At 39.2% G+C, this 26,343-nt stretch overlaps 1 protein-coding gene across 10 annotated transcripts in view; it reads left to right on the plus strand.

The window, feature by feature from the left end:
• The window catches only part of PLGRKT (plasminogen receptor with a C-terminal lysine), a 76,966-nt gene that overhangs the window by 37,232 nt on the left and 13,391 nt on the right, over positions 1-26,343 (plus strand). For 8 of the 10 annotated variants that reach the window (XM_036101259.2, XM_036101260.2, XM_078061222.1 and 5 more), the window contains exons 4-6: positions 18,524-18,654; positions 19,231-19,340; positions 23,190-23,573. In XM_036101259.2, the coding sequence (XP_035957152.1) occupies positions 18,524-18,654; positions 19,231-19,340; positions 23,190-23,311 (363 nt within the window). In that variant the 3' untranslated portion in view covers positions 23,312-23,573. Of the gene's footprint in view, positions 1-18,523; positions 18,655-19,230; positions 19,341-23,189; positions 23,580-26,343 lie in introns of those variants that run through there. The other 2 variants (XM_036101264.2, XM_078061224.1) reach the window with 2 other exon arrangements.

Raw genomic sequence — 26,343 nt, forward strand, 5'->3', positions numbered from 1 at the left:
TCCTGTCTTGTTAATTTTTGCCATTCTAACTGGTGTAAGGTGGTATCTCATTGTGGTTTTGATTTGTATTTCCCTGATGGCTAGTGATGTTGAACATTTTTTCATGTGTCTGTTGGCCATCACAAAAGACCTTTTTAAAGATGCAGGAATAATTATGTAGTCAGGCAACTATATCGCCACACATCTTCCTTGTCTTTAATGATGACTGAAAATAAACACATGCTGTTACTTACCTATCATGACTGATGGTGAAAGGGTACCGTGTCCCATTTCTATTTTTTTTAAACACCTTTGTTGAGGTGTGATATATATAGTATAAAATCCACCCATTGTAAGGATGCAGTTCAATGATTTTTAGTACATTTTATAGTGTTATACAACCATCACCATAATCCAGTTTGAGAACATTTCCATTATCTCCAAAAATTCCCCTGTGCTCATTTATGGTAAGTCCTTGATCCCAACACCAGATCCAGAAAATCACTAATTTACTTTCTGTCTCTCTATAGATTTGCTTTTTCTGGACCTTTCACATAAATGGAATTATACAATACATGGTCTTTTGTGTCCAGCTTCTTTCAGTAAGCATAATATTTTTGAGGTTCATCCATTTTGCTGTATATTTCCTCCTCCAAGGAAATTTCAGAATCAGCTTGTCAAAAAAAATGTTTTAAAAATTTCTGCCAACCAGGTGGGAAGGCCTTTTAATCAACATAGCTTTTAATCACCCTTATTTGTTTCTTGCTCCGGATTCCTCCATCTTCTGAAGCATTTTGGAAGACTTATTTTAGATTTAGAACATTTCTGAATGTAATAAAACCACATGAAAGTACAAAAGTACTTTTTATTGGATAAAAACCCTCAGTTTCAGGATTTCCCCTAAGTTATCAAAACGTAGGATTAGAAGCACAACTCATTGAGAAGATAGAAGGGAAACTAATTGTATTGGGGGGGGGGTTAGTTTTGTCTTTTTGTTTTATTTTGTTTTACTTCTCTTTTGCTTTGGCTCAATTCCTGAAAATAAGTACTTCACAAATTTTCTGGCTATTATTATAAGAGGTGTAAACAATATTACTCCCCTTTTTATTTTGACTATAATGGCATCTGATTAGACCAAAGTCATCTATTTGACAACCTCTTATCTGGAACATGATAAGGAAGCAAGAAGAAATACTTAAAGACAAAAGAACCAAATAATCATAACAAGGCCATGTTCTAAAATGCATGCAACATACCCACAGGAAACCCCTGACTTTCAAGTCCTCATTAGGATGTATTAGGAATGTATGTATTTTTATTTTATACACAGTTCTAACAAGCTTTGCTCCCTTACTGTCCCTAAGACAATTAAAAGCAACAGATCATTGAGGCAGAACGAAAGGAAGACACAGAGTAGAGAGGGAATCCAGGAGAGACTGGTGCTTAGAAGAGGATTTGCTACTAAGAATGAGAAGTAACTACTTGATATAGGAGGGGAGGAGACAGAAGGTAGACGCAGAGGCCCAGGGCCACTCAGCGGACTGGCAGCGCCCCTGCATTACAGCACAGGAGAACTAATGATGACTCTGTGTCTTTACAAAAGGAAGTCTCCTAATGTTCAAACCACCTCCAAACCTTCCTGGAAAAGGATATATAACCACTAACTGACTAAATCTATAAACAAATAAGCCATCAAACAACTTTGGTTTGCTATACTCTATTATGAAGGCAACAGCATATTATACGGTGTACCAGAGTGAAAGCAGTGTATAGCTTTTAGACAAACATCTATTAAAATGGTTAGAAATCTTTTGCAAATTTTCTTGCTTAAAGGAGTATATTTTAGTCCTCTGGATAATGCTTTTAAATATGAACAGCTGATTCCCTGATATTGCTGGAAATGTAGCATTTCTATATTTCTTTTTGTTTTTATTTTTTGGCCTGTTCTTATCAAATGACAAAAACTAAATGCTAGGCTAATCTTTGGAAGATTGTAACTCCATTTGTAACCAGCTATTACAACATTTAAAGTTCATTCTATAAAGAAGTTATTGATTATTGTTGGGTAAGTTACATTTGCAATAAAGTAAACATCTTATGAATTAAATAGATTATGTAAAACATTTTTCGATTCCTAAATGAACAGCATGACCTATTATCTGAAAATAAATATTAGGGAAGGTGGGTTTTATTGAGAACATTGGATTAACAGTCCAGAGAAGGAGCTCTAGCCTTGCCAAGCACTCATTCTACAAATTTGCATGTGCCTTTTAAACTTTTGTAGCAACAGTGTCTTTATATAAGAGGTAAAAGAAAACCCGGTACATACAGAACCACACATACTGGCGAGTTACCTCATTCTTACCATCAGTTTCCTCTTCTGGAAAAACAGGGATGTTAGTAACATCTGCCAAACAGACTGTTATAGGAAGTGAATGACTCAACAGCCATTAGCTTTTAGGAATAATATGTTCATTTCTGTGGAGATTTTGTGTTTTTCCCCTGAAACACATTTTTACTTCCCTAGGCTTCAAGATTTACAGAAATGCATTTCTGATTGATACTACGTAAAGCTGCTTCTGCTCTTCCCATACAAACATCCTTTCTTCCAACCACCAAAAGCATGTTAAAAAATAAATAAAAGAAAGAAAGAAAAGATGCTCTGTATACATAATTTCTTTTTAGTCTCCTAAGAAAATAAACCCATGAGGTAGGTACTGTTACTGTGCCCATTTTACAGATGAGAAAACTGAAGCTTAGATATGTTCTGACTTGCCTGAGGTCACAGGGCTGGGAAGAGAGGGCTGGAGTCCCATCTAGAAAACTGCAGGAGGGCAAGCTGAGCAGAGCTGGGAAGGGTTGCAGCAGAAAATAAGGTTGTCTGAGGGCACAGACCTGGTCTGTGCAAAAAGAGAAGCATTAGAAGTTTTGAGCAGGGCAGCAATAGGAGCAGAATTGATATTTTTAAAAAATCAACCTTAAAATTTTATATCTATTTTCTAGGCAAATAATAGCAACTAACTTTTACTGAACCCTTATTAAAGCTCTGCTCTAGACCTCTGCAAGTATTTGCTAATTTAATCCTTATAACAACTCTTTAAAAGGTAGGCACTGTCATTTGTTCCATTTTACAGATGAGAAAACTGAAGCACAGAAAGATGCAAGAACTCACCAAAATCCAGACAGCTTGCAAGTGATGGAACTAGGGTTCACACGCAGGCAGTCTGCCCCAGAGTGCGCAGCAGTAACCTCTGGACCCCAGTGCTTCTGTTAAGAGACTTATACCACAGGCTAGACATATAAGGCTAGCGTGGGGCCACTGCAGTAGCGAAGGTCTGAGGTGGTAAGGACTTGGATTCCAGGAAAGGTGACAAGAATGGAGAAAAGGGGAGATTTCAAAAGAAAAGTTGGAATTTCTGAATTAGATACTTGGGGGAGTAAGAAGAGGGGTAAGTTGAAAATGAAGCCAGTTTTCATTCCCCTGGGAGGAATATAAGGAGCTGGCAGAGGAGCTGGTCAGGAGGAAACAACGACTGGAGTGTAGGGAGTGGTGAATTCAGGACAGTGCCAGGAAAGCTAGGTAGATGGCTGCAGCCGGCAGCACTGCTCAGTGAGTAGATGGGGCTCCAGAAAGAGATGTGGGGGCCTTTAGCAAAGAGGATTTTAAAGTCAGGAAAACAGGTAAACTCTCCGAGAAAGAGAGAGTGAAGAAAGTGAAAGAATAAGGCTCTAAGTCTAAGTATCCACCAGGGACAGGAGATAAGAGGAAAAAGCAAGACAAAGGGGCCAACACACACCAATGGCCGTGGTGCACCAGTCCCTTGCAATATGCCACATTATTTAGAAAAACAACCTGTAAGATAGCTATGTTGCTCCTAAAGATAGAGAAATTGGAGTCAAGACATTAGGGGTCTTATCCACAATCACATAGCAAGTAAGTGACATAACTAGAATTTGAACCTAGTCCATGCAACCCCAAAGTCTGTCTCCTTCCATAAGCAAAAATGTGTTGGAAAGGTGAACATGGTTGGGACAGGTGAAGGCTGGTAGCTGGAGTCAAGGAGAAGACTGGCAGGACATGAAGCCCAAGAGGTAAACCAGAATAGAATTTTTAAAGGCTATGTCATGTCTAGGAATTAAAGAACCAGGGAAAGTTTTTCAGCAGGAAAGTAATATAAGAATCCTTTTTAAGACAGGAATATAAGTATAAACAAAGATAAAGAGAGAAGTATTAAAAAACGGATGGGATGGGGAAGAAACTAGGAACAGAGAACACTGTTGGTGGTAATACTGTGCTTTTGTTGATGGATAATGATGGTCTGGGCTGGAGCTGGAGCAAAGAGAGCAGAGAAGAAAGAGACTGGATTCAAGAGATATGCAGAGACATTTTGGTAAGACCTGCCTATCAGTGTCCCAGGGGAGGTGCCCAGAAGGCAGTTGGAAATAGTATCTACCACTAAAAGAGTTCTAGGGTAGAGATTTAGAATTCAGAAGTCATCAGCAGGCGGTGGTAGTTGGAGACTACAAGGTGATGATATCATGAGGAACTGGAAGACCAAGAGGAGATGGCTAAGCAGGAAATTCTGGGGGAAAGTAAACAGAGGATTTGAAGGACCTTTTCTGGAAAAGGCTCCAGTGCTCATCTGTTTTTAGGAGTCGCCCTTTTCCTTTGCATCCCTTTCTATAAGAAGGGGAGCAGGTCTCGACCTTTCTGAATTTCCATTCTGCCCTCTTCTTGAGCACAGATACTATTTTCCTTATAAAGCCATAGGCTGGGGGGCGGCGCCTGGCTGGCTCAGCCCGGTAAGCATCTGCCTGTAGCTCAGGTCATGATCTCAGGGTCCTGGGATGGAGCCCTGTGTTGTCTTGTCTGGTCCCTGCTCAGCAAGGAATCTGCTTCTCCCTCTCCCTCTGCCCCTCCCCACCGCTCGTGCTCGAGTGCATGCATGCATCCTCTCTCTCTCTCTGTCAAATAAAATTAAAAAAAAAAAAAAAAAAGACATGGGCTGGTCTTATTCTCTCTCAGGGCTCTTGGCCTGGAGCCCCAAACCCATGCCTGTGCCACAGGATATGGGAGGCCACATCTCTCAAGAAATGTTTAGACAGTCAAGTCTGCAGACCATGGTCATTATTTGGAAGTGGTGGTGCCTCCCAGTTCTCTGAGGAATTAGATATAGCATTGAGAAGGAGGTCTTATAAGGACCTTGGGAGGCTCACATTCAGAGCGGTGATCACTGAAATCACTAAGGGAAGGGAGGCATGAAATGCTGGTGAGAAATTGGAGGCAGTGGGTTGTTGAGGTTCTTTCAAAGAGATTTAAGCAGAATAATTTAGGTCAGTCTGCACCCCAGGTCAATTTAGAGCTCTTTATTCAGTCTTTCTAAAATTCTGGCATTAATTAATATGGAACGCTAATGGCTTTTCAGATGGTAATCACATACCTTGTCCATTCACCTCGATTTTCTATACTGACTTGATTATTGCAAGTATATTTACAATAGACTGCAAATTTGGACTTTGGGACAGGCAGGTCTAGGTCAGAATCCCAGGTCTGCTATTCAATAAGCGAGGCCATAGGGAAAATCACTCAAACTTAATAATCAGTTTCCTTAACTGTAAACTGAGATAATACCTTCTGTGGCAGTTAATGCTGATTGGATCGTTTAACTTCTGTTCCATTCCAACGCCCTTATAGAGTGCCTACCAATACAACAGAGGCTGGAAAGCCAAAGGCAAATTTCTCAGACTCCCATGCAGCTGGGTTTCACATCTGACCTGAGTCAATACATTTTGGAATCCACAGCTTAACATAAAGGGTTTTTGCCAAACTGGCATTTGTATTTTTTACTTTTGGTGACCTTACTGTTTATAAACATCTGGGAGTAAAAATGGATTTAATTGTGTTTAATCTTTATAGGAAGATGTGTAACAAGATGCTGTACAAGCAAAGCTTTCAAGCTTCTAAATACTACTATAACTTTGTTTATGTTCAATTATTTTCATAAGTCATTCATAAAAAAATAGTGCCTTTTTAAAATTTTTTTATTGTTATGTTAATCCCCATACATTACATCATTAGTTTTAGATATAGTGTTCCATGATTCATTGTTTGTGCATAACACCCAGTGCTCCATGCAGAACGTGCCCTCCTCAATACCCATCACCAGGCTAACCCATCCTCCCACCCCCCTCCCCTCTAGAACCCTCAGTTTGTTTTTCAGAGTCCATCGCCTCTCATGGTTCGTCTACCCCTCCGATTTCCCCCCCCTTCATTCTTCCCCTACTGCTACCTTCTTCTTTTTTTTTTTCTTTCTTAACATATATTGCATTATTTGTTTCAGACGTACAGATCTGAGATTCAACAGTCTTGCACAATTCACAGCGCTTACCAGAGCACATACCCTCCCCAGTGTCCATCACCCAGTCACCCCATCCCTCCCACCCCACCCCCCACTCCAGCAACCCTCAGTTTGTTTCCTGAGATTAAGAATTCCTCATATCAGTGAGGTCATATGATACATGTCTTTCTCTGTTTGACTTATTTCGCTCAGCATAACACCCTCCAGTTCCATCCACGTCGTTGCAAATGGCAAGATCTCATTCCTTTTGATGGCTGCATAATATTCCATTGTATATATATACCACCTCTTCTTTATCCATTCATCTGTTGATGGACATCTTGGCTCTTTCCACAGTTTGGCTATTGTGGACATTGCTGCTGTAAACATCGGGGTGCACGTACCCTTTCGGATCCCTACTTTTGTATCTTTGGGGTAAATACCCAGTAGTGCAATTGCTGGATCATATGGTAGCTCTATTTTAACTTTTTCAGGAATCTCCATACTGTTTTCCAGAGTGGCTGCACCAGCTTGCATTCCCACCAACAGTGTAGGAGGGTTCCCCTTTCTCCACATCCCCGCCAACATCTGTCATTTCCTGACTTGTTAATTTTAGCCATTCTGACTGGTGTGAGGTGGTATCTCATTGAGGTTTTGATTTGGATTTCCCTGATGCCGAGCGATATTGAGCACTTTTTCATGTGTTTGTTGGCCATTTGGATGTCTTCTTTGGAAAAATGTCTGTTCATGTCTTCTGCCCATTTCTTGATTGGATTCTTTGTTCTTTGGGTGTTGAGTTTGATGAGTTCTTTATAGATTTTGGATACTAGCCCTTTATCTGATATGTCATTTGCAAATCTCTTCTCCCATTCTGTCAGTTGTCTTTTGGTTTTGTTGACTGTTTCCTTTGCTTTGCAAAAGCTTTTTATCTTGATGAAGTCCCAATAGTTCATTTTTGCCCTTGCTTCCCTTGCCTTTGGCGATGTTTCTAGGTAGAAGTTGCTGCGGCTGAGGTCGAAGAGGTTGCTGCCTGTGTTCTCCTCTAGGATTTTGATGGACTCCTCTCTCACATTGAGGTCTTTCAACCATTTGGAGTCTATTTTTGTGTGCGGTGTAAGGAAATGGTCCAGTTTCATTCTTCTGCATGTGGCTGTCCAATTTTCCCAACACCATTTGTTGAAGAGACTGTCTTTTTTCCATTGGACATTCTTTCCTGCTTTGTCAAAGATTAGTTGACCATAGAGTTGAGGGTCCATTTCTGGACTCTCTATTCTGTTCCATTGATCTATGTGCCTGTTTTTGTGCCAGTACCATACTGTCTTGATGATGACAGCTTTGTAATAGAGCTGGAAGTCCGGAATTGTGATGCCGCCAGCTTTGCTTTTCTTTTTCAACATTCCTCTGGCTATTCGGGGTCTTTCCTGGTTCCATACAAATTTTAGGATGATTTGTTCCATGTCTTTGAAAAAAGTGGATGGTATTTTGATGGGGATTGCATTGAATGTGTAGATTGCTCTAGGTAGCATTGACATCTTCACAATATTTGTTCTTCCAATCCATGAGCATGGAACGTTTTTCCATTTCTTTGTGTCTTCCTCAATTTCTTTCATGAGTATTTTATAGTTTTCTGAGTACAGATCCTTTGCCTCTTTGGTTAGATTTATTCCTAGGTATCTTATGGTTTTGGGTGCAATTGTAAATGGGATCGACTCCTTAATTTCTCTTTCTTCTGTCTTGTTGTTGGTGTATAGGAATGCCACTGACTTCTGTGCATTGATTTTATATCCTGCCACTTGACTGAATTCCTGTATGAGTTCTAGCAGTTTTGGGGTGGAGTCTTTGGGATTTTCCACATAAAGTATCATATCATCTGCAAAGAGTGAGAGTTTGACTTCTTCTTTGCCAATTTGGATGCCTTTGATTTCTTTTTGTTGTCTGATTGCTGTGGCTAGGACTTCCAATACTATGTTGAATAGCAGTGGTGATAGTGGACATCCCTGCCGCGTTCCTGACCTTAGGGGGAAAGCTCTCAGTTTTTCGCTGTAGGTTTTTCATAGATGGCTTTTATGATATTGAGGTATGTACCCTCTATGCCTATACTCTGAAGAGTTTTGATCAAGAAAGGATGCTGTACTTTGTCAAATGCTTTTTCTGCATCTATTGAGAGGATCATATGATTCTTGTTCTTTCTTTTGTTAATGTATTGTATCACATTGATTGATTTGCGGATGTTGAACCAACCTTGCAGCCCAGGGATAAATCCCACTTGGTCATGGTGAATAATCCTTTTAATGTACTGTTGGACCCTATTGGCTAGTATTTTGGTGAGAATTTTTGCATCCATGTTCATCAGGGATATTGGTCTGTAATTCTCCTTTTTGATGGGGTCTTTGTCTGGTTTGGGGATCAAGGTAATGCTGGCCTCATAAAAGGAGTTTGGAAGTTTTCCTTCCATTTCTATTTTTTGGAACAGTTTCAGAAGAATAGGTATTAATTCTTCTTGAAATGTTTGGTAGAATTCCCCTGGGAAGCCATCTGGCCCTGGGCTTTTGTGTTTTGGGAGATTTTTGATGACTGCTTCAATTTCCTTAGTGATTATAGGTCTGTTCAGGTTTTCTATTTCTTCCTGGTTCAGTTTTGGTAGTTGATACATCTCTAGGAATGCATCCATTTCTTCTAGGTTATCTAATTTGCTGGCATAGAGTTGCTCATAATACGTTCTTATAATTGTTTGTATTTCTTTGGTGTTGGTTGTGATCTCTCCTCTTTCATTCATGATTTTGTTGATTTGGGTCATTTCTCTTTTCTTTTGATAAGTCTGGCCAGGGGCTTATCAATCTTGTTAATTCTTTCAAAGAACCAGCTCCTAGTTTTGTTGATCTGTTCTACTGTTCTTTTGGTTTCTATTTCATTGATTTCTGCTCTGATCTTTATTATTTCTCTTCTCCTGCTGGGTTTAGGCTTTATTTGCTGTTCTTTCTCCAGCTCCTTTAGGTGTAGGGTTAGGTTGTGTACTTGAGACCTTTCTTGTTTCTTGAGAAAGGCTTGTATTGCTATATACTTTCCTCTTAGGACTGCCTTTGCTGCATCCCAAAGATTTTGAACAGTTGTGCTTTCATTTTCATTGGTTTCCATGAATTTTTTTATTCTTCTTTAATTTCCTGCTTGACCCATTCATTCTTCAGTAGGATGCTCTTTAGCCTCCGTGTATTTGAGTTCTTTCTGACTTTCCTCTTGTGATTGAGTTCTAGTTTCAAAGCATTGTGGTCTGAAAATAGGCAGGGAATGATCCCAATCTTTTGGTACCGGTTGAGACCTGATTTATGACCTAGGATGTGATCGATTCTGGAGAATGTTCCATGGGCACTAGAGAAGAATGTGTATTCCGTTGCTTTGGGATGGAATGTTCTGAATATGTCTGTGAAGTCCATTTGGTCCAGTGTGTCATTTAAAGTCTTTATTTCCTTGTTGATCTTTTGCTTAGACGATCTGTCCATTTCAGTGAGGGGGGTGTTAAAGTCCCCCACTATTATTGTATTGTTGTCAATGTGTTTCTTTGCTTTTGTTATTAATTGGCTTATATAATTGGCTGCTCCCATGTTAGGGGCATAGATATTTACAATTGTTAGATCTTCTTTTGGATAGACCCTTTAAGTAGGATATAGTGTCCTTCCTCATCTCTTATTACAGTCTTTGGTTTAAAATCTAATTTGTCTGATATAAGGATTGCCACCCCAGCTTTCTTTTGGTGTCCATTAGCATGGTAAATGGTTTTCCACCCCCTCACTTACAATCTGGGGGTGTCTTTGGGTCTAAAATGAGTCTCTTGCAGACAGCATATCGATGGGTCTTGTTTTTTAATCCAATCTGATAGCCTGTGTCTTTTGATTGGGGCATTTAGCCCATTTACATTCAGGGTAACTATTGAAAGATAGGAATTTAGTGCCATTGTATTGCCTGTAAGGTGACTGTTACTGTATATTGTCTGTGTTCCTTTCTGGTCTATGTTGCTTTTAGGCTCTCTCTTTGCTTAGAGGACCCCTTTCAATATTTCTTGTAGGGCTGGTTTCGTGTTTGCAAATTCCTTTAGTTTTTGTTTGTCCTGGACGTTTTTTATCTCTCCTTCTATTTTCAATGACAGCCTAGCTGGATATAGTATTCTTGGCTGCATATTTTTCTCATTTAGTGCTCTGAATATATCCTGCCAGTCCTTTCTGGCCTGCCAGGTCTCTGTGGATAGGTCTGTTGCCAATCTAATGTTTCTACCATTGTAGGTTACATATCTCTTCTCCCGAGCTGCTTTCAGGATTTTCTCTTTGTCTCTGAGACTTGTAAGTTTTACTATTAGATGTCGGGGTGTTGACCTATTTTTATTGATTTTGAGAGGGGTTCTCTGTGCTTCCTGGATTTTGATGCCTGTTTCCTTCCCCAAATTAGGGAAGTTCTCTGCTATAATTTGCTCCATTATACCTTCTGCCCCCCTCTCTCTTTCTTCTTCTTCTGGGATCCCAATTATTCTAATGTTGTTTCGTCTTATGGTATCACTTATCTCTCGAATTCTGCCCTCGTGATCCAGTAGTTGTTTATCTCTCTTTTTCTCAGCTTCTTTATTTTCCATCATTTGGTCTTCTATCTCACTGATTCTCTCTTCTGCCTCATTTATCCTAGCAGTTAACGGCCCCATATTTGATTGCACCTCATTAATAGCCTTTTTGATTTCTACTTGGTTAGATTTTAGTTCTTTTACTTCTCCAGAAAGGGTTTCTCTAATAACTTCCATGCTTTTTTCAAGCCCAGCTACTATCTTTAAAGTGATGATTCTGAACTCTAGATCTGACATCGTACTAATGTCCGTATTGACTAGGTCCCTGGCAGTCGGTACTACCTCTTGTTCTTTTTGTTGAGGTGATTTTTTCTGTCTTGTCATTTTGTCCAGAGGAGAATAGATTAATGAGAGAACAAAATGCTAGCAGGGTGGCTCAGTTGGTTAAGCGAGACCCCAGAAAATATACTCTAAACAAATCAGAAAAGACCTGAAGCAGTGGGAAAAGAAAGGGAAAGAGAGAAAAAAGAAAAAGATAAAGATAAAGATAAAAACAAACAAAAACAGAACAAAACAAAACAAAACAAAAACAGAATGTAATCAAATATGATCAGGCTGGTATATAGATCAGTGCCACACACTAGATTTTGGGTGTATTTTGGTCTGTTAAAAGAAAGTGCCTCCCAAAATTTTAAAGAAAGAAAAACTTATATATGTACAAAAATAAGGGTTGATATGATGAAGGGATGGAATATGACTGTAAAGATGGAAATTATAAAAAATTTTATAAAAGGAATTGATAAGTTGTTCGAAAAAAGAAAGAAGAGGATTAAAAAAAAAAAGAAAAAAAAAAGGGAGAGAATGTGATCAGGCAGGGGAGTAGAAAAAAACCATACACTAGAGATTTAGAGTATATTTTGATCTGTTAGAAGAAACTATCTCAAAATTTTAAAGAGAGAACAACTTATATATATATGCCAAAAATACGGGTAACTACTATGAAGGGATAGAATATGACTCTAAAAATGAAAAATAAAAATGAAAAATAAAAATGTTTTTTTTTTAAAAAGGGATTGATAAGATGTTGGTTGAAAAACGGAAAAAGAAAAATTCAAAAAAAAAAAGTTAAAAAAAAAACTTAACTGAAAGACTAAAGAATCATGGTAAAAAAGCCATGGATTCTATGTGCAGTATTCCCCTAGCGCTGGAGTTCTGCCGTTCTCACTGATCGGTAAACTTGGTCTTGGCTGGCTGTTCTCGCTGATCTTCTGGGGGAGGGGCCTGTTGCCGTGGTTCCCAAATGTCTTTGCCGGAGGCGGAATTGCCCCGCCCTTGCCGGTCTGGGCTAAGTCATCTGCTCGGGTTTGCTCTCCGGAGCTTTTGTTCCCTGCAAGCTTTCCGTACAGCTTTGGAGGCGGAGAGTGAAAATGGCGCCTCCCAATCTCCGCCCCGGAGGAGCCGAGAACTCGGGGCCCCGCTCCTCAGTGCGCCCCCAGAGAAAAGCAGTCAGTCACTCCCGTCTCCCCGGTCTCCGGCCGCACTCCGTGCTCACCCGGCCTGTGACCGAGCGTTTCTATCTGGCACCCGACCCCGGGTGGAGTCTCCAAACCCAGCAGATCCCTGCGGTGCGCTCCCGCACCTCTCCTCCCGGGGGAAGAAGGTGAGTCTCCCCGGATCTGCCGCTTGTTGGGTCCCTGCTGGAGGAGCAGTGGCCCGACTGTGCCGCGGATCACGGTTTATGACAACCCCGAGCTGAGAGCCTGCGCCTGGGCTCCGTCTCTGCAGCCGGCTTCCCCGCTCCGATACCTGGGAGCTCTGCCGCACTCAGGCACCCCCGGTCTTTCTGTGACCCCGAGGGTCCTGAGACCACACTGTCCCACGAGGGTTCCACCCCCCACTTCGCCACCAGAGTGACGTCCCTCAGCGGAGCAGACTCTAAAAGTTCCGATTTTGTGCCCCGCGGCTCTATCACTTGCCAGAAGCGGCCGACGGAGGCCCCTCCCCCGCCGTCTGTCCTCCCGAATATCGCCTCGGATTCACTTCTCCGCACGTCCTACCTTCCAGAAAGTGGTCGCTTTTCCGTTCAGAGAGTTGTTGCTATTCTTTTCTTCGATCTCCTGTTGAGTTTGTAGGTGTTCAGAATGGTTTGATCCCTATCCAGCTGAATTCCTGAGAGGAGACGAAATCCAGGTCTCCTACTCCTCCGCCATAAGCTCAAACTTATTACTCATTTCCCCTTCTGGATTCTCCCCAAACTACTTACTGGATGTTGAGCATTTAAAATATCTGTAGAGCAATTTAAGGATAAATCTACTTGTCACAGCTTTCATTACAGTTGCTTTACTTTAACAATCTTAGTTTGTTTTCTGTTTATCTGAAATTCTGATCTTGCTTTTAGTTTAGAGGGTATCAATAATGTTTCTCTTAGGGGCGCCTGGGTGGCTCAGTTGGTTAAGCGACTGCCTTCGGCTCAGGTCATGATCCTGGAGTCCCAGGATCGAGTCCCACATCGGGCTCCCTGCTCAGCGGGGGGTCTGCTTCTCCCTCTGCCCTCTTCCCTCTTGTGCTCTCTGTCTCTCATTCTCTCTCAAATAAATAAATAAATAAATAAATAAAATCTTAAAAAAAAAAATGTTTCTGTTAATTTAACAAAGGCAAAGACAAATACAAAATATTTTCATTTCTGGTAAAAATAAACCTCTTTTGTGGCAGGACACATAGAATACTTTTTGGCATTGCCCAATGAAGCAAATAAAAACAGAACTTTTCTGTTACTTGGGAATACATTATGCATAAGTTAAGAGACCACTGGAAACTAAAAACACAGAAATAATTGAATTTTTTTGAGAATGGCCTAATTATTTCTCAAAATAGAAAAGGCTTCAATATAAAAAAATGCAATGAAGATAATTTATAGGACACTGTCATTGCCTTCTCTGTGCTCTGAAAATGTTTTATGTGTCCAAGTAAAATTTAATCATTGTATTATTGTTAATACAAAATGCAAGGAAAACTTGCATTAAGTGGTCTGTGGACCTTTATGTAACTGTCCCTTCTGAAACTCAAGAGATCGACAATTTACTGAGATCAGTAATTTTGTGGCTGTTCTTAATATTTTTTAAACAAAGAAACTGAAGAATTAAAATACACAAGAAAGAGCAGATATAACAGTTTTATGAAGATGGTCAGAATGTGGTTTCTCCTACTATATACAGTTATTTCTAATAAGCTAGCTCCCTTTTATTATGTTCTGTTTAAAATTAACTATGGTTCTATAATTGTTAAGGTAGTATCAGATAAACGTGTAAGGTCACTAGTCTGAAGTCATAATCTGAAACATTCTAATTTCAAATTGTTCTGTAAAGCAATACCAAAAAATAACAGAGACAAAAAAATTAATATTATGAAAAGACCTAAAATTCTTTTAAAATAGAAATGGGCAGAAGACATGAACAGACATTTTTCTAAAGAAGACATACAAATGGACAACAGACACATGAAAAAGTACTCAACATCACATCACATCATGGAAATCCAAATCAAAACCTCAATGAGATACCACCTCACACCAGTCAGAATGGCTAAAATTAACAAGTCAGGAAACGACAGATATTTGCAAGGATGCAGAGAAAGGGGAACCCTCTTACTCTGTTGGTGGGAAGGCAAGCTGGTGCAGCCACTCTGGAAAACAGTATGGAGGTTCCTCAATAAGTTAAAAATAGAGCTCCCCTACGACCCAGCAATTGCACTACCGGATATTTATCCAAAGGATACAAACATAGTGATTCAAAGGGGCACATGCACCCCAATGTTTATAGCAGCAATGTCCACGATAGCCCAAATATGGAAAGAGCCCAAATGTCCATCGACAAATGAATGGATAAAGAAGATGTGGTATATACATATAATGAAATATTACCAGCCATCAAAAAGAATGAAATCTTACATTTGCAACCTCATGGATAGAACTAAAGGGTGTTATGCTAAGTGAAGTAAGTCAATTAGAGAAAGACAATTATCATATGATCTCACTCATATGTGGAATTTGAAAAACAAAACAGATTAACATAGGGGAAAGGAAGGAAAAATAAAACAAGACGAAATCAGAGAAGGAGGCAAACCATAAGAGACTCTTAATTCAGAAACAAACTGAGGGTTGCTGGATGGGAGGTGGGTGGGGGGATGGGGTAACTGGGCGATGGGCATTAAGGAGGGCACTTAATGTAATGAGCACTGGGTGTTGTATGCAACTGATGAATCACTAAATTCTACCCCTGAAACTAATAATACACTATATTTTAATTGATTTTCTAATAAATAAATAAATACATAAACAAAGGAGGAAAATAAATGAACATAGATTTAGTTATTATTCCTGGGCATATGACCACAGAGTTATAATTAAACATTCTTGTAAACAAGTCTTTTAAAATTACTTTAAAAATAATTAATTAAAATAAAATAAAATAAAGAATTTTACATTTATGATTTGGGTTAAAGACTGCTAAGGAAACTTACTGTACATGTTCTCTTTTGCTCTTATTTCTCATTAGTGTCAATATTGGGGGAAGAACGGTGAAAATGAATGTACACTTAGTTACATGATGCCTATTATTAATAAATTAACAACTGCATCAACATAATTATCCCTTTATGGCTACTGAAGAAGTTTGGTAATAAATTATTAACTAATTTGGTTCTTTTAAGATTTTATTTATTTATTTGAGATTGAGAGAGAGAGAGAGCACGAGCAGGAGGACAGGCAGAGGGAAAGGAGAAAGCAGACTCCCTGCTGAACAGGGAGCAGGATGCAACTCGGGGCTCCATTCCAGAACCCTGGGATCATAACCTGAGCTGAAGGCAGACACTTAACCAACTGAGCCACCCAGGTGCCCCTTATTAATTTGAGTTTTTAAATATATTTAGATCTAGACCTATGATTTTAAGCATAATTTTATGAAGTACAGGTAGTTAATAGAGCTTTAATTGATAATTAAAATTATAGCTCAATGACGTCTTTCATCAGGAAATTTTTGCCCATGGAAAAGGTATGCATAGATTTTTTTTTTTTTACTCTAACTCAGAGTTTGTTGCAGTTACACAATCCTGCTGATTTTCACAATTTATCTATGATATATGGAGATACGTGCCTCTATTCTTATCAGTAGAAGAGACCCAGAATATAAGATTTGTTCATAACCATTTTTAAAAATAAATTTTAGAACACTTTTAGATTTATAGAAAAAGAGGACAGAGTTTTGAATACCCTACCCTTTGTATACTCTACAGTTAATATCTCACATTACTATGGCACAGTTGTCACAACTAAGAAATTAACATTGGTATTTCACTTTTAAATAAATTCCATATTCAAATTTCATTAGTTTTTCCTTGATGTCCTTTTTCTGTGCCAGAATCCCATCTTGGATGCCCCATTACTGTATACAATGAGGTTCACTGTGTGCTGTGAAGTTTAAAGGGCTTTGACAAATGCAGGTATCACGTATCCAGCATGACAGTACCATACAGATGGGTTCCACCACCTTAAAAAAGCCCTCTGTCCCCCATCTTTTGAGAGTTCCAAGAGGATCAGTTTTCAGACTGATATTTCAGCTTGATCTTTGGTGGGAAAAACCTAGGCTGTGAGTTTTTTCAGGCAGTGGTTCTCAATCCTAGCTGTACACTGGAATTACGTGGCAACCTTTAAAAAATACTAATGACTGGTCCTAACTCCAGATCCTGGTTTCATTGGTCCCTCCTGATTTTATTGGTCTGACATGTGGGCCTGGACATTGAGATTTTGAAAAGCTCCCTAGATGCTCATAATGTGCAGTTAAGATTCAGAACCGCTGATCTTGCATTCATCTGTGTCGTGACTGGATTCAGCTGCCTTTTGATAACAACACAAATGATTAATTCATGCATTCTACATCACTTTGGAGGGATACTATGAACTATCATGTAAGTTCTTTAAATAAGTAATATAGCAAGGATGAATTTCACATGCTAAATAATCATGTATGCAAAAACACTATTTACTCTCTAACTGAACCCAAAATGAACTTCAATTTCTACTGCTGAGGGCAAATTTAATTTTGACAAGTCAAAGGGACTCAGTTACTTCACCTTAAAACTTACTTCACCTTAAAACTCACTTCTTAAAATTCAGCTTGGCCCTCTCCCCTTCTCTGTCCATTTTTTTCCCTGCCCCATCTCGGTTTGAGTCCAAGTGAGCTCGAGTGGCGTGGTCACGGGGAAGGCACATCTGGTTGGAGGAGGCTTCTGTAGTTATTTCCTGTTTGATCAACCTGCAGTGCTGGGTGATCTGTTCTGGGTGTTCCACCATGTTTCAGGTTGGTTTGGCCGTCACCTCTGCACTCTAGGGTACTGCTAATCCTCTGACATCCAGCCACTTTCCCTGCCCAGCACTTGTTTTATGGCCTCTACCTAAGTGTCTGTCAAGGGTCCCTGGTCTCTAGGTTTTGGTGACTACCTGGTAAGCCACCTGCTTTCAATTCTCAGCTACCAACTGTGCCCCTCTTCGGGTTGATATGGGAACCTTGCAAACATTCTCCACACCCCTTGGCCTCTCTCAGGTCTGCTCTAAGCTTAGATCTGCCCTGAAACCATTTCTGCTCTACTTTAGTTGCCCCTTCCCAGAATTCTTGACAGAATATAGGTCTACAAGTGCTCTCTGTCCAGGGATTCCCAAATCCCAAATCCATCACCACTCTCCAGAGTTTCAACCCCTAAGAAAGGCCAAGGAACCAAGCCCCATCTTAAAGTCTCCTTTTTCCTCTTCCAGTTTCTTCTCACAGTTTAAAGATGGCAAGAAGAGAAAACTGAGTCACATTATTACTCATTCCTCCCCACCCTATGGTCTACAGCATGAATTCTATGCTTGCTCTCCTCTAGGTTCTGCTAATGATACACAGTGCCAAGGTTTTAGAATTTAAAAAACTTTTCTCTCTCAAGCATCTTTCTCAAAATAATAGGCTTCTACACTGTTGCTTCTCTTGTGTGTTTTCTAAAAATCCATCCAGAAATCCAGTCTCCTTCTGTGTTCTGGGCTATACCTGCTTTCTGCTCCACTGCAGTGAAAGACACTGACTAAAGTGACAAAGGACCTGAGGCACCAAGAGAATAGTGGCAAAGAAAAATCTCCATTGATGTGTCAGAAGAATACCCTCTACCATCATATCATAATATGATATGGACCTGCTACTCCACATGAATGTCAATTTGCAGTTGGATAAATTTGGAAGGCAAAATAATTTCAGTGCAAGTTGTAATAAAGATCAATAAGAGGTACCTGCATTTAAAGGCACATAGATCTTTCCTCACATGTGACAGAATATGCTGAACATGTATTTTAGGGTTGAATAAAAGCCCCAGACCACACGCATTCGAGACCTCAGGACACAGAAGAAGAATATCACATCTATTCTGTATATATTCCAGGAAGATTTCATTGCCAGGGCGACAGGTGGGGATAGCTATCCAGAAGAGCTTCAGTCGAAGTCTACTGAGATTAAAAAAAAAAAAAAAAAAAGACAAATCAAAGCAACCGAAGAATGAAAATCCCCTGGAAAAGCAGATTATTAACTCTGTGCTCAGAATCAAAAGATGAATAACCAGACTTTGTCATTTGTTTCATCCTCAGCTGGAAAGGCAGCTAATGATGCAGAATGAAATGAGAGAAAGACAGATGGCCTTGCAGATTGCTTGGTCTCGGGAATTCCTCAAATATTTTGGAACTTTTTTTGGCATTGCAGCCATCTCTTTAACAGCTGGGTATGTTTGCTATTTACTTTAAATTTTTCTTAAATAATTTGCTTCTTTTTGTTTTTGACATTATCATATTACTATCAAGTTGGCCAAGATAGGACTTTGGTCCAAATAGTGTATATATAACCCCTTATAGCTTAGCACTTGGAAGTGACTGTAGAACCAGGGTAGAAATAGTTAATTCTACCTCTAGTTCCTCAGATTTCTTCCATCCTTGTCTCCATTATGTAAGTTAGAGAGAGGACTGACTTGACACCAAGACAGAAGAAGGCCTCTGTGAATTTATCTCCATAATCCCTAAGGGGCAGATATCAATACTTAACCATTTTTTAAATGAGTAATCTGAGCCTCAACATCAAACAAAGATGGGCAAATCACAGATTCTGCCCTTGAGAATTGCAGAATCTGGTGAGGCGTTGTGGGTAAGAAAATCCTATTTCCATAGGAGACTCAAATGAACTAAGTAACTTCTAAAATGGAGAACATTCTTTGAAAAAGCAGGTAATTTTTTTTTCATTGAGTATAGAGATACGTATTTACAGGTCATTCTTAATATTTTTTTCTTTTTTGTTCTTGAACCAGAGCAATAAGAAGGAAGAAGCCAGCCTTCCTCTTCCCTATTATTCCATTAAGCTTCATCTTCACATACCAGTATGACTTAGGATATGGAACCCTTCTACAAAGAATGAAAGGTCAGTCTATGATAAACTAGAATGTATTCCTGATTCATTTTCTGATTCAAGGATCCTCTTCTTATGACCCTTGATTTATGAACATTCTGACAAGACGCCTCTCCCTGAGCTTCCAATGACCAACATTTCTGCTCCCTCTCACAGCAGTATGCTGGAGTCAGCTCATTCCAGCTCACAAGGACTGACTATCAAATTTTCAGGAATTTGTAAGCTGGTTGTTAAATACAGTCATTATTAAACATTAAATTAGATAAACTTACAATTAAATAAATTACAAAAATAATATTAAATTATATTAAAAACAATGGCGATAATACTCAGAACTTATCAGTTTTTCATTATTTTACTATTATCTGTACTCTGAAGTTATGTATATCTGTCTTATGTAGATCTATTGTATCTGTAATGATAGAGTACAGATACAATATACACACACAATAAGATAACAGATACAACTCCAACTTCAGTGGCATGAAGTTCGTCGTGGTGGAAATATTTATACCAAGGAATCTGCAAACACCACAAAAAGGCTTGAATTATTATTTTGTTGACCGTCTAAGCCAGGGTTTGGCAAATTATGGCCTGCAGGGTGGCCACATGTTTTTGAAAGTAAAGTTTTATTAAAACAGAGACATGCCCATTCATTTCTGAATTGTCTGTGGATGTGTTCCCATTACCATGACAGAGCTGAGTTAGTGCAACAGAGACATAAGGCCCCACAAACCTAAAATATTTACTGTCTGCCCCTTTTAAGAAAACTTGCCAACCCATAGTCTAGATTTAAGGAAGTGATGAAGCAAATGTTAAATACTGCAGATTATGCTTAAATTTTTGTTGTGTCGGTAGCCATTACATTGTGAATAGCACAAACAATTGAGGAAATATTCTCCTAACATTTAAAAACTGTTATCAGACTCAGCCAAGTTGTTTACATCATTTCCAACAAAAAAAATTTCCAACATATGTCATTGTTTCCACTTTTGTCCTATTTGTTAGGGTAAATGAAAATACCAACCATCATTCATGTTGGAATTATAGTCCCTCATCAATTGCAACTATAGCTTAGCTATGAATATGAGAGTCCAACAAAAGTCAGTAAAAACATTCCGTGAGAATCCATTTGCTATGTGAAATTTATAATAAAGTATATTGAACATTTCATTATTTTTTATAAATTATATGCTACATCTATTTTATATAAGTAAAATTTATAATAAACTTATGTTCATAAGTTTATAACTCATGTACATTTGTTTTTCTGGAGAGCTGGTTGTTAAATAATCACCACACTGTGCTGCTCTCATAAACTCTGGCTTTGATTGCCCTAGAAAATAGCACCGCTGCCACAGAATTCATTCCTGTACCAGGAAGACTCTCTCATGGGGCCTGTGTCCCTTCTTCTCGAGGCTTCAACCCAAAGCATATTGGAAACTGTGCTTTCCCAAGCCTTCATTTTTGCCATCCTTTCCTCTCCTGGGCTATATCTATGGGCACATCACTATCGCTAAAGCTCTGTGGGCACTGATTTGGTACAGGACAGGAGGAAGTGCCGACTCGGCTGCAGGTGTTGGGAGTAGGGAGTAGAACATCTCTTTCCCAGGCCTAGGGAGATACAAGGATTATATGTTCTTAAAAATTCCCATTGAAGATGGAAATACATTTTCCACACAGAAACTCTGCTAAAAGGTCCCTTGGGGTCAAGCACTATCCGTATCATAGTTCAGCTATATTGTGGACTGAACAGTTTTTTGTTGGCGGCCTAGCAAGTGATTTATTGCATTATCACTATGGGAAAATGTATTTCGAGTTCTAAAACACTGATATACAAACTAAATTTTGGAGTACAATCCCATTTTAAGCTGGAAACTAACTACACAACTGATTTGCCAATGTTAAAGCCCATTTCAATAACCCATTCAGTTTCATGTTACTCATCTGCTTAAGAATTCATTAGTCTGAGTTCAACTCTGTTTCATTGTTTATATGGACATTAGAATTCTCAGTGCCTCATAAAAATTAAAATTAATAAGCATTCACTTGAACATATTACTAATAAAGAACAAGTTTATTTTCTAGGAACATCATGATTGTATATTTGGGAAGTAATTTTATTACAGGTCCATCAGAGTCCACAGAACATACAATTTTAAACTTTTAAGACAGGTGGGAATTTCCTGTTTAAAAAAAAATACAACTTTACAGTCTACCAGGAAACTTGCGGTATTTGAAAGTTTAGGTTTTAACATTTAGCCCTGTTAACTGGTGATAAACCCAAGATATACCCAGTCCTTGTTTGACGGCCTTTGTCATTAGCCCTTCTGCAAACACGTGAGAATTTGCCAAATGTCAGGGACATCACATGGAAACGTTTAGTCAGTCGTTAGAGGCCTGCATAATCACATGTATTTTTTAAAAGATTTTATTTATTTATTTGAGAGAAGAGCGCAAGAGAGCATGAGCTGGGGAAGGGGTGGAGGGAGAGAGAGAAGCAGACTCCCTGCTGAGCCGGGAGCCCGATGCGGGGCTCCATCCCAGGACCCTGGGATCATGACCTGAGCCGAAGGCAGACGCTTAACGACTGAGCCCCCCAGGTGCCCCATGTCTAATTACATACAATTTATAATGATTTTTATTTACTATTTAAGACTGAGGCAAAAAAAAATATGATTGCAGATGGTTGAAATGTTATAATTTCAAAATTGTAGCCCGCCCTATTCTGTCTGGAGTATAACTTAATTGTGTGCTAAAAGAGAAGTACTTAAAAAGAAACATTTGCTTTCATTCCCAAAGAAGGTTTATAGAATGTCAACAATGTATAGTATAATTTTTTTTTTAATTTTGCTAATTAGTCTTCAACTGGGCCTAAGAAATTACTAGCTGTTACTTGAAAGAGGAATTGTTTATAAAAATGCTTATACTTGGGGCGCCTGGGTGGCTTAGTCGTTAAGTGTCTGCCTTCAGCTCAGGTCATGATTCCAGGGTCCTGGGATTGAGCCCCGCATCGGGCTCCCTGCTCGACAGGGAGCCTGCTTCTCCCTCTCCCACTCCCCCTGCTTGTGTTCCCTCTCTCACTGTCTCTCCGTCAAATGAATCAATAAAATCTTTTTAAAAAATGCTTATACTTGTGTGCATGTATGTATACAGACTAAAGAACATTTAATATTATTTTGGGTATTTACAAGTGGTTTCAGGTAAAAGATAGCTTTCCTGAAAAAGCAGAAATTTATTAAGCTTTATTTTCTCTCATGTCACATATTAAGGGGCAATATAGCAAAGACTATATTTGGTTTCTCCGTCCCAAACCCCTCCAAACACAACTAATGCTTACCATCCTGACTTTCCTTCAAGGAAAAAAATATTACTTGGTATTCTTTCTCTTGTACATCTTAAAATGCTGTCTTCTGTCAAGTAAAACCTATGGCATCTGATTGATCTCTCAAAGATTTATTTATATATTTACTTATTTAAGAGAGAGAGAGAGAACACAAGCAGGGAAGAGTGGCAGAGGGAGAGGGAGAAGCAGACCTGCTGAGCAGGGAGCCCGATGTGGGGCTTGATCCCAGGATGACCTGAGTCGAAGGCAGAGGCTTAACCAACTGAGCCATCCAGGTGCCCCTGACTGATCTCTCTCTCTCAGTCTTCAGAATTCCTTTTTCCTCCCAAAGGAAAGAATGGCCTTCCTTTGGGAGATGGCTTCTCCTGAGGACAACGGGTGAAATATTTAAGTGTGAGATTTAGAGGCATGCCTCCACAGTGTTACAGCTTGTCACTGGAATATAGCAATTTGGCTTTTTCACAAAACACTAATGACTTTTTTGTCACCTTGCATATTTCTGTACTTTATTTAAGGTGAAGCTGAGAACATACTGGAAACAGAAAAGAGTAAGTTGCAGCTGCCAAGAGGCGTGATCACTTTTGAAAACCTTGAAAAAGCCAGAAGGAAACAGAGTAAATTCTTCATAGACAAATGAAATCATGTTTACCCACCAAATCTCAAAACACAATTATTGATTTGAATCATGGTTTTTACAAATTTTTAGATGATTGAGATTTTGATATCATGGATTTTATTTTAAAATATTAAAATGCAAGGTGGGTTTTGTTAAACTATTTTAAAATAAAATTTATAACATCAACACAAAATCATGGAGGCATGCTAAATAACTTTCATATTTCCTATATATGTGTGTATTACAAATATCTAAATGTATAATTAATAAATTATATTGTTTTGAATTCCTGGAAGCAAATGTCCTGCTGCTCTCATTTCTCTGTCACACACACTTTCCCCATCACATTTATCTCCCACAGATACTTCTTTTATTTGGACTTGTCAATTGTGTCCTGTCTCCACATGATAGAAAACAACTAATATTAATGACTAACATGTATATTGTACTTACTATGGCTACTGTTCTGAGTGTCTTGCATATATTATTGTAATCATCCCAACAGTCCCTTGAGGCAGGCATCATTTTATGGATGTGTAAACTAAGGCACAGAGAGCTTAAATCACTTGCCCAAGGTCATACATGGACAGAACTGAGACTTGAACCTAAATGGTTTGGTTCCAGTGAATATGCTCTAAAAGGCTTTGAAAAGCTTAGGTCTTTAACACATTCTGGACATGCAAATACAGCTGTGAAAGACGAAAGGTAAAAACATTCAAATGATGACTCAGGACAGAGTTGCTGAAGAGGTGGGAATGGGGGGACGTTGATTAGGATGCCTACCTTTTTATTTTCACTCACCAGGAAACCTATACTTGTAACTGTATTTATACCCCTTCCCACAGTTGTAACCCCTAAATATGATACAATAATTCCAAAGACATTTCCTGATACCTACTCTGTATCAAGCACTGTTGTAGACACTAGGGCTACATGAGTGAACGAGAAGACAAGGTTATTGCATCCTAGGCAGTAAGGGGTGGGAGAACTGAGGAAAGGAACAAATAAACATGGAGATAAAGAAGACCATTTCTGATGGTTATGAATGCTTCAGCAGAAATGAAACAGGATGATAAGAGAATGATTGGGAGGATGTGGGGGGGGGGGGAACTATAAATCTGGGACAGTAGGGACTGCCTCTCTGAAGAGTAACCTTTGAGCTGAGAGCTGAATGATGAATTAGCCAGTCCTGTGAAGAGCAGGTATGGGGACAGGGAAGGGATCTCTCCACAAAGGGAAGAGCCAGAGACTCAGAGACTTGGCATGGAGAAAGAATAGAAAGGGCAAGCGGAATAATAGGAGATGAAACCTGAAGGGAGAAAACAAGCATGAATACAATAGCCATTACCCTCAAGCAGCTGACCACATATCAACATATGGTTTTGATACAATCATAGTTGGAGAGAACTTTGGTTGAGGTCTTAAAGATGCACTGAAGTACTCCATGGAGATAAGGAGGCAGGCTGGGCAGAAGAAGCTTGATTAAAGTGATTAAAGGTAAGACAAGGCTGTCAAGTCCAAGGATTTGCTGCTGGTTCCATCTGCCTGGGACAAAGGTTTCCTCCGGTAAGGGAGTTAAGAAATGAGCCTGGAGGCACAGCTTATCTCCTGACTAGCTCTGGGCTTAAGGAATTTGCACTCTATCCTGAGGGTAACCAGGTGTGTTGCATGTGCCTGTGTGTAAGAATCTGCATTGGGGTTTGACTGGAATTAGTCTATTACAGGAGGAAGATCCCAGAACCTGCAAGAATAGCAAAATTGGGAAAGTCATTTGAGGTTGTGGAAGGAGAAGAAGGTAATTTCACTTCATTGAGTCATTAGCATGGATTTTTCTGGAGGATATAGGAAAGAAGTGATTGGGAAGCACACCGGTGGTCTAAGGGATGCTTAAGATCCAGCACTGGTTTGTGGACCATGCCAGAAGCTGGAATTGTATTTCTTTCCCCTTAAATTTAGTCATGCTGTCTAAACATTCCTAACTTGGTCCAGCCAGAGACCACCAGGAATGGGTTTGAGTGCCCTGCAAGGGTTGCCTGGCTAAAGACCTTACACAGGATCTGTGTTGGTGCGCGACAGAGCAGGCTCTGAGCGACCTCTGGCCAGCAGGCCACTCATCGGCATTTGCTTCTCACCCTGACACGGACCCTGAGCCCATTAATAATGGTTACTCAGTAGGGCCTCTGCCAAATACACATTCACAGTTTGCTCCCGATTGTGAGGCAGAAGTCAAAGCAAAGCTATTAAATAATGGCTTTGCAATTCAGCTATATTAAAATATATCCCAGTTGTCTTTGGTATTATTGATTATTATCCAAGGCTTTTCCCCTTATTTATTATTAAATATAACAATACTATTATTATTATATTATTGAATATAATATTTATAATTGAATGGACAAATATTTTTGCTCTGACACTGTTGAGCTCTTTCTTTGCCATTATGTTAGTATTTGCATTAATTACTATTATTACTATTATTAAGTTCTGATTACCAACCAGGCATCTGATATTTCTAAATACTGAATATGATGTGGTCTTTGTTCAGCTAGCTTATAATCACAGATTTTTGTGATATTACAAGAAGAATGAGGAAATTATTATAAGAAAGTAAATTAGGAGAAAAATAAGAAACTAAGGTCTGATTATAAGCAAGGATTTAGAGATTAGAATAATGGTAGCCTCACCTGATGTCTTTTCAGTGATTAGGAAGAAAGTTGAAGTGGGGGGATCTCATCCCTACTCCATGTGACTGTCCATCTTCCCCCAACACACTGCTGACCCAACCAAAACAATGCAGGGACTCCCTCTGCTTCATGTGGAGGTTAAGTCGTGGTATAAAGGAAATAAATATGGGCCCAGAAGTTCTCTGCAGCAGAATGACCCTTCTTGGAAATCACTTTATAATAATAAAATATAATGGTAAAAATATAGTTTATAAGAGCATAGTACTTAACCATTTTGAATGTTTTAAAATCATATTTAAATGAGAGAACTGGGGACTAAAATTACAGGCACTAAAATTACAAATAAAGTTTATATGGTGTTCCACCCAA

Source organism: Halichoerus grypus, chromosome 14 (assembly GCF_964656455.1).
Source record: "Halichoerus grypus chromosome 14, mHalGry1.hap1.1, whole genome shotgun sequence".
NCBI lineage: Eukaryota > Metazoa > Chordata > Mammalia > Carnivora > Phocidae > Halichoerus > Halichoerus grypus.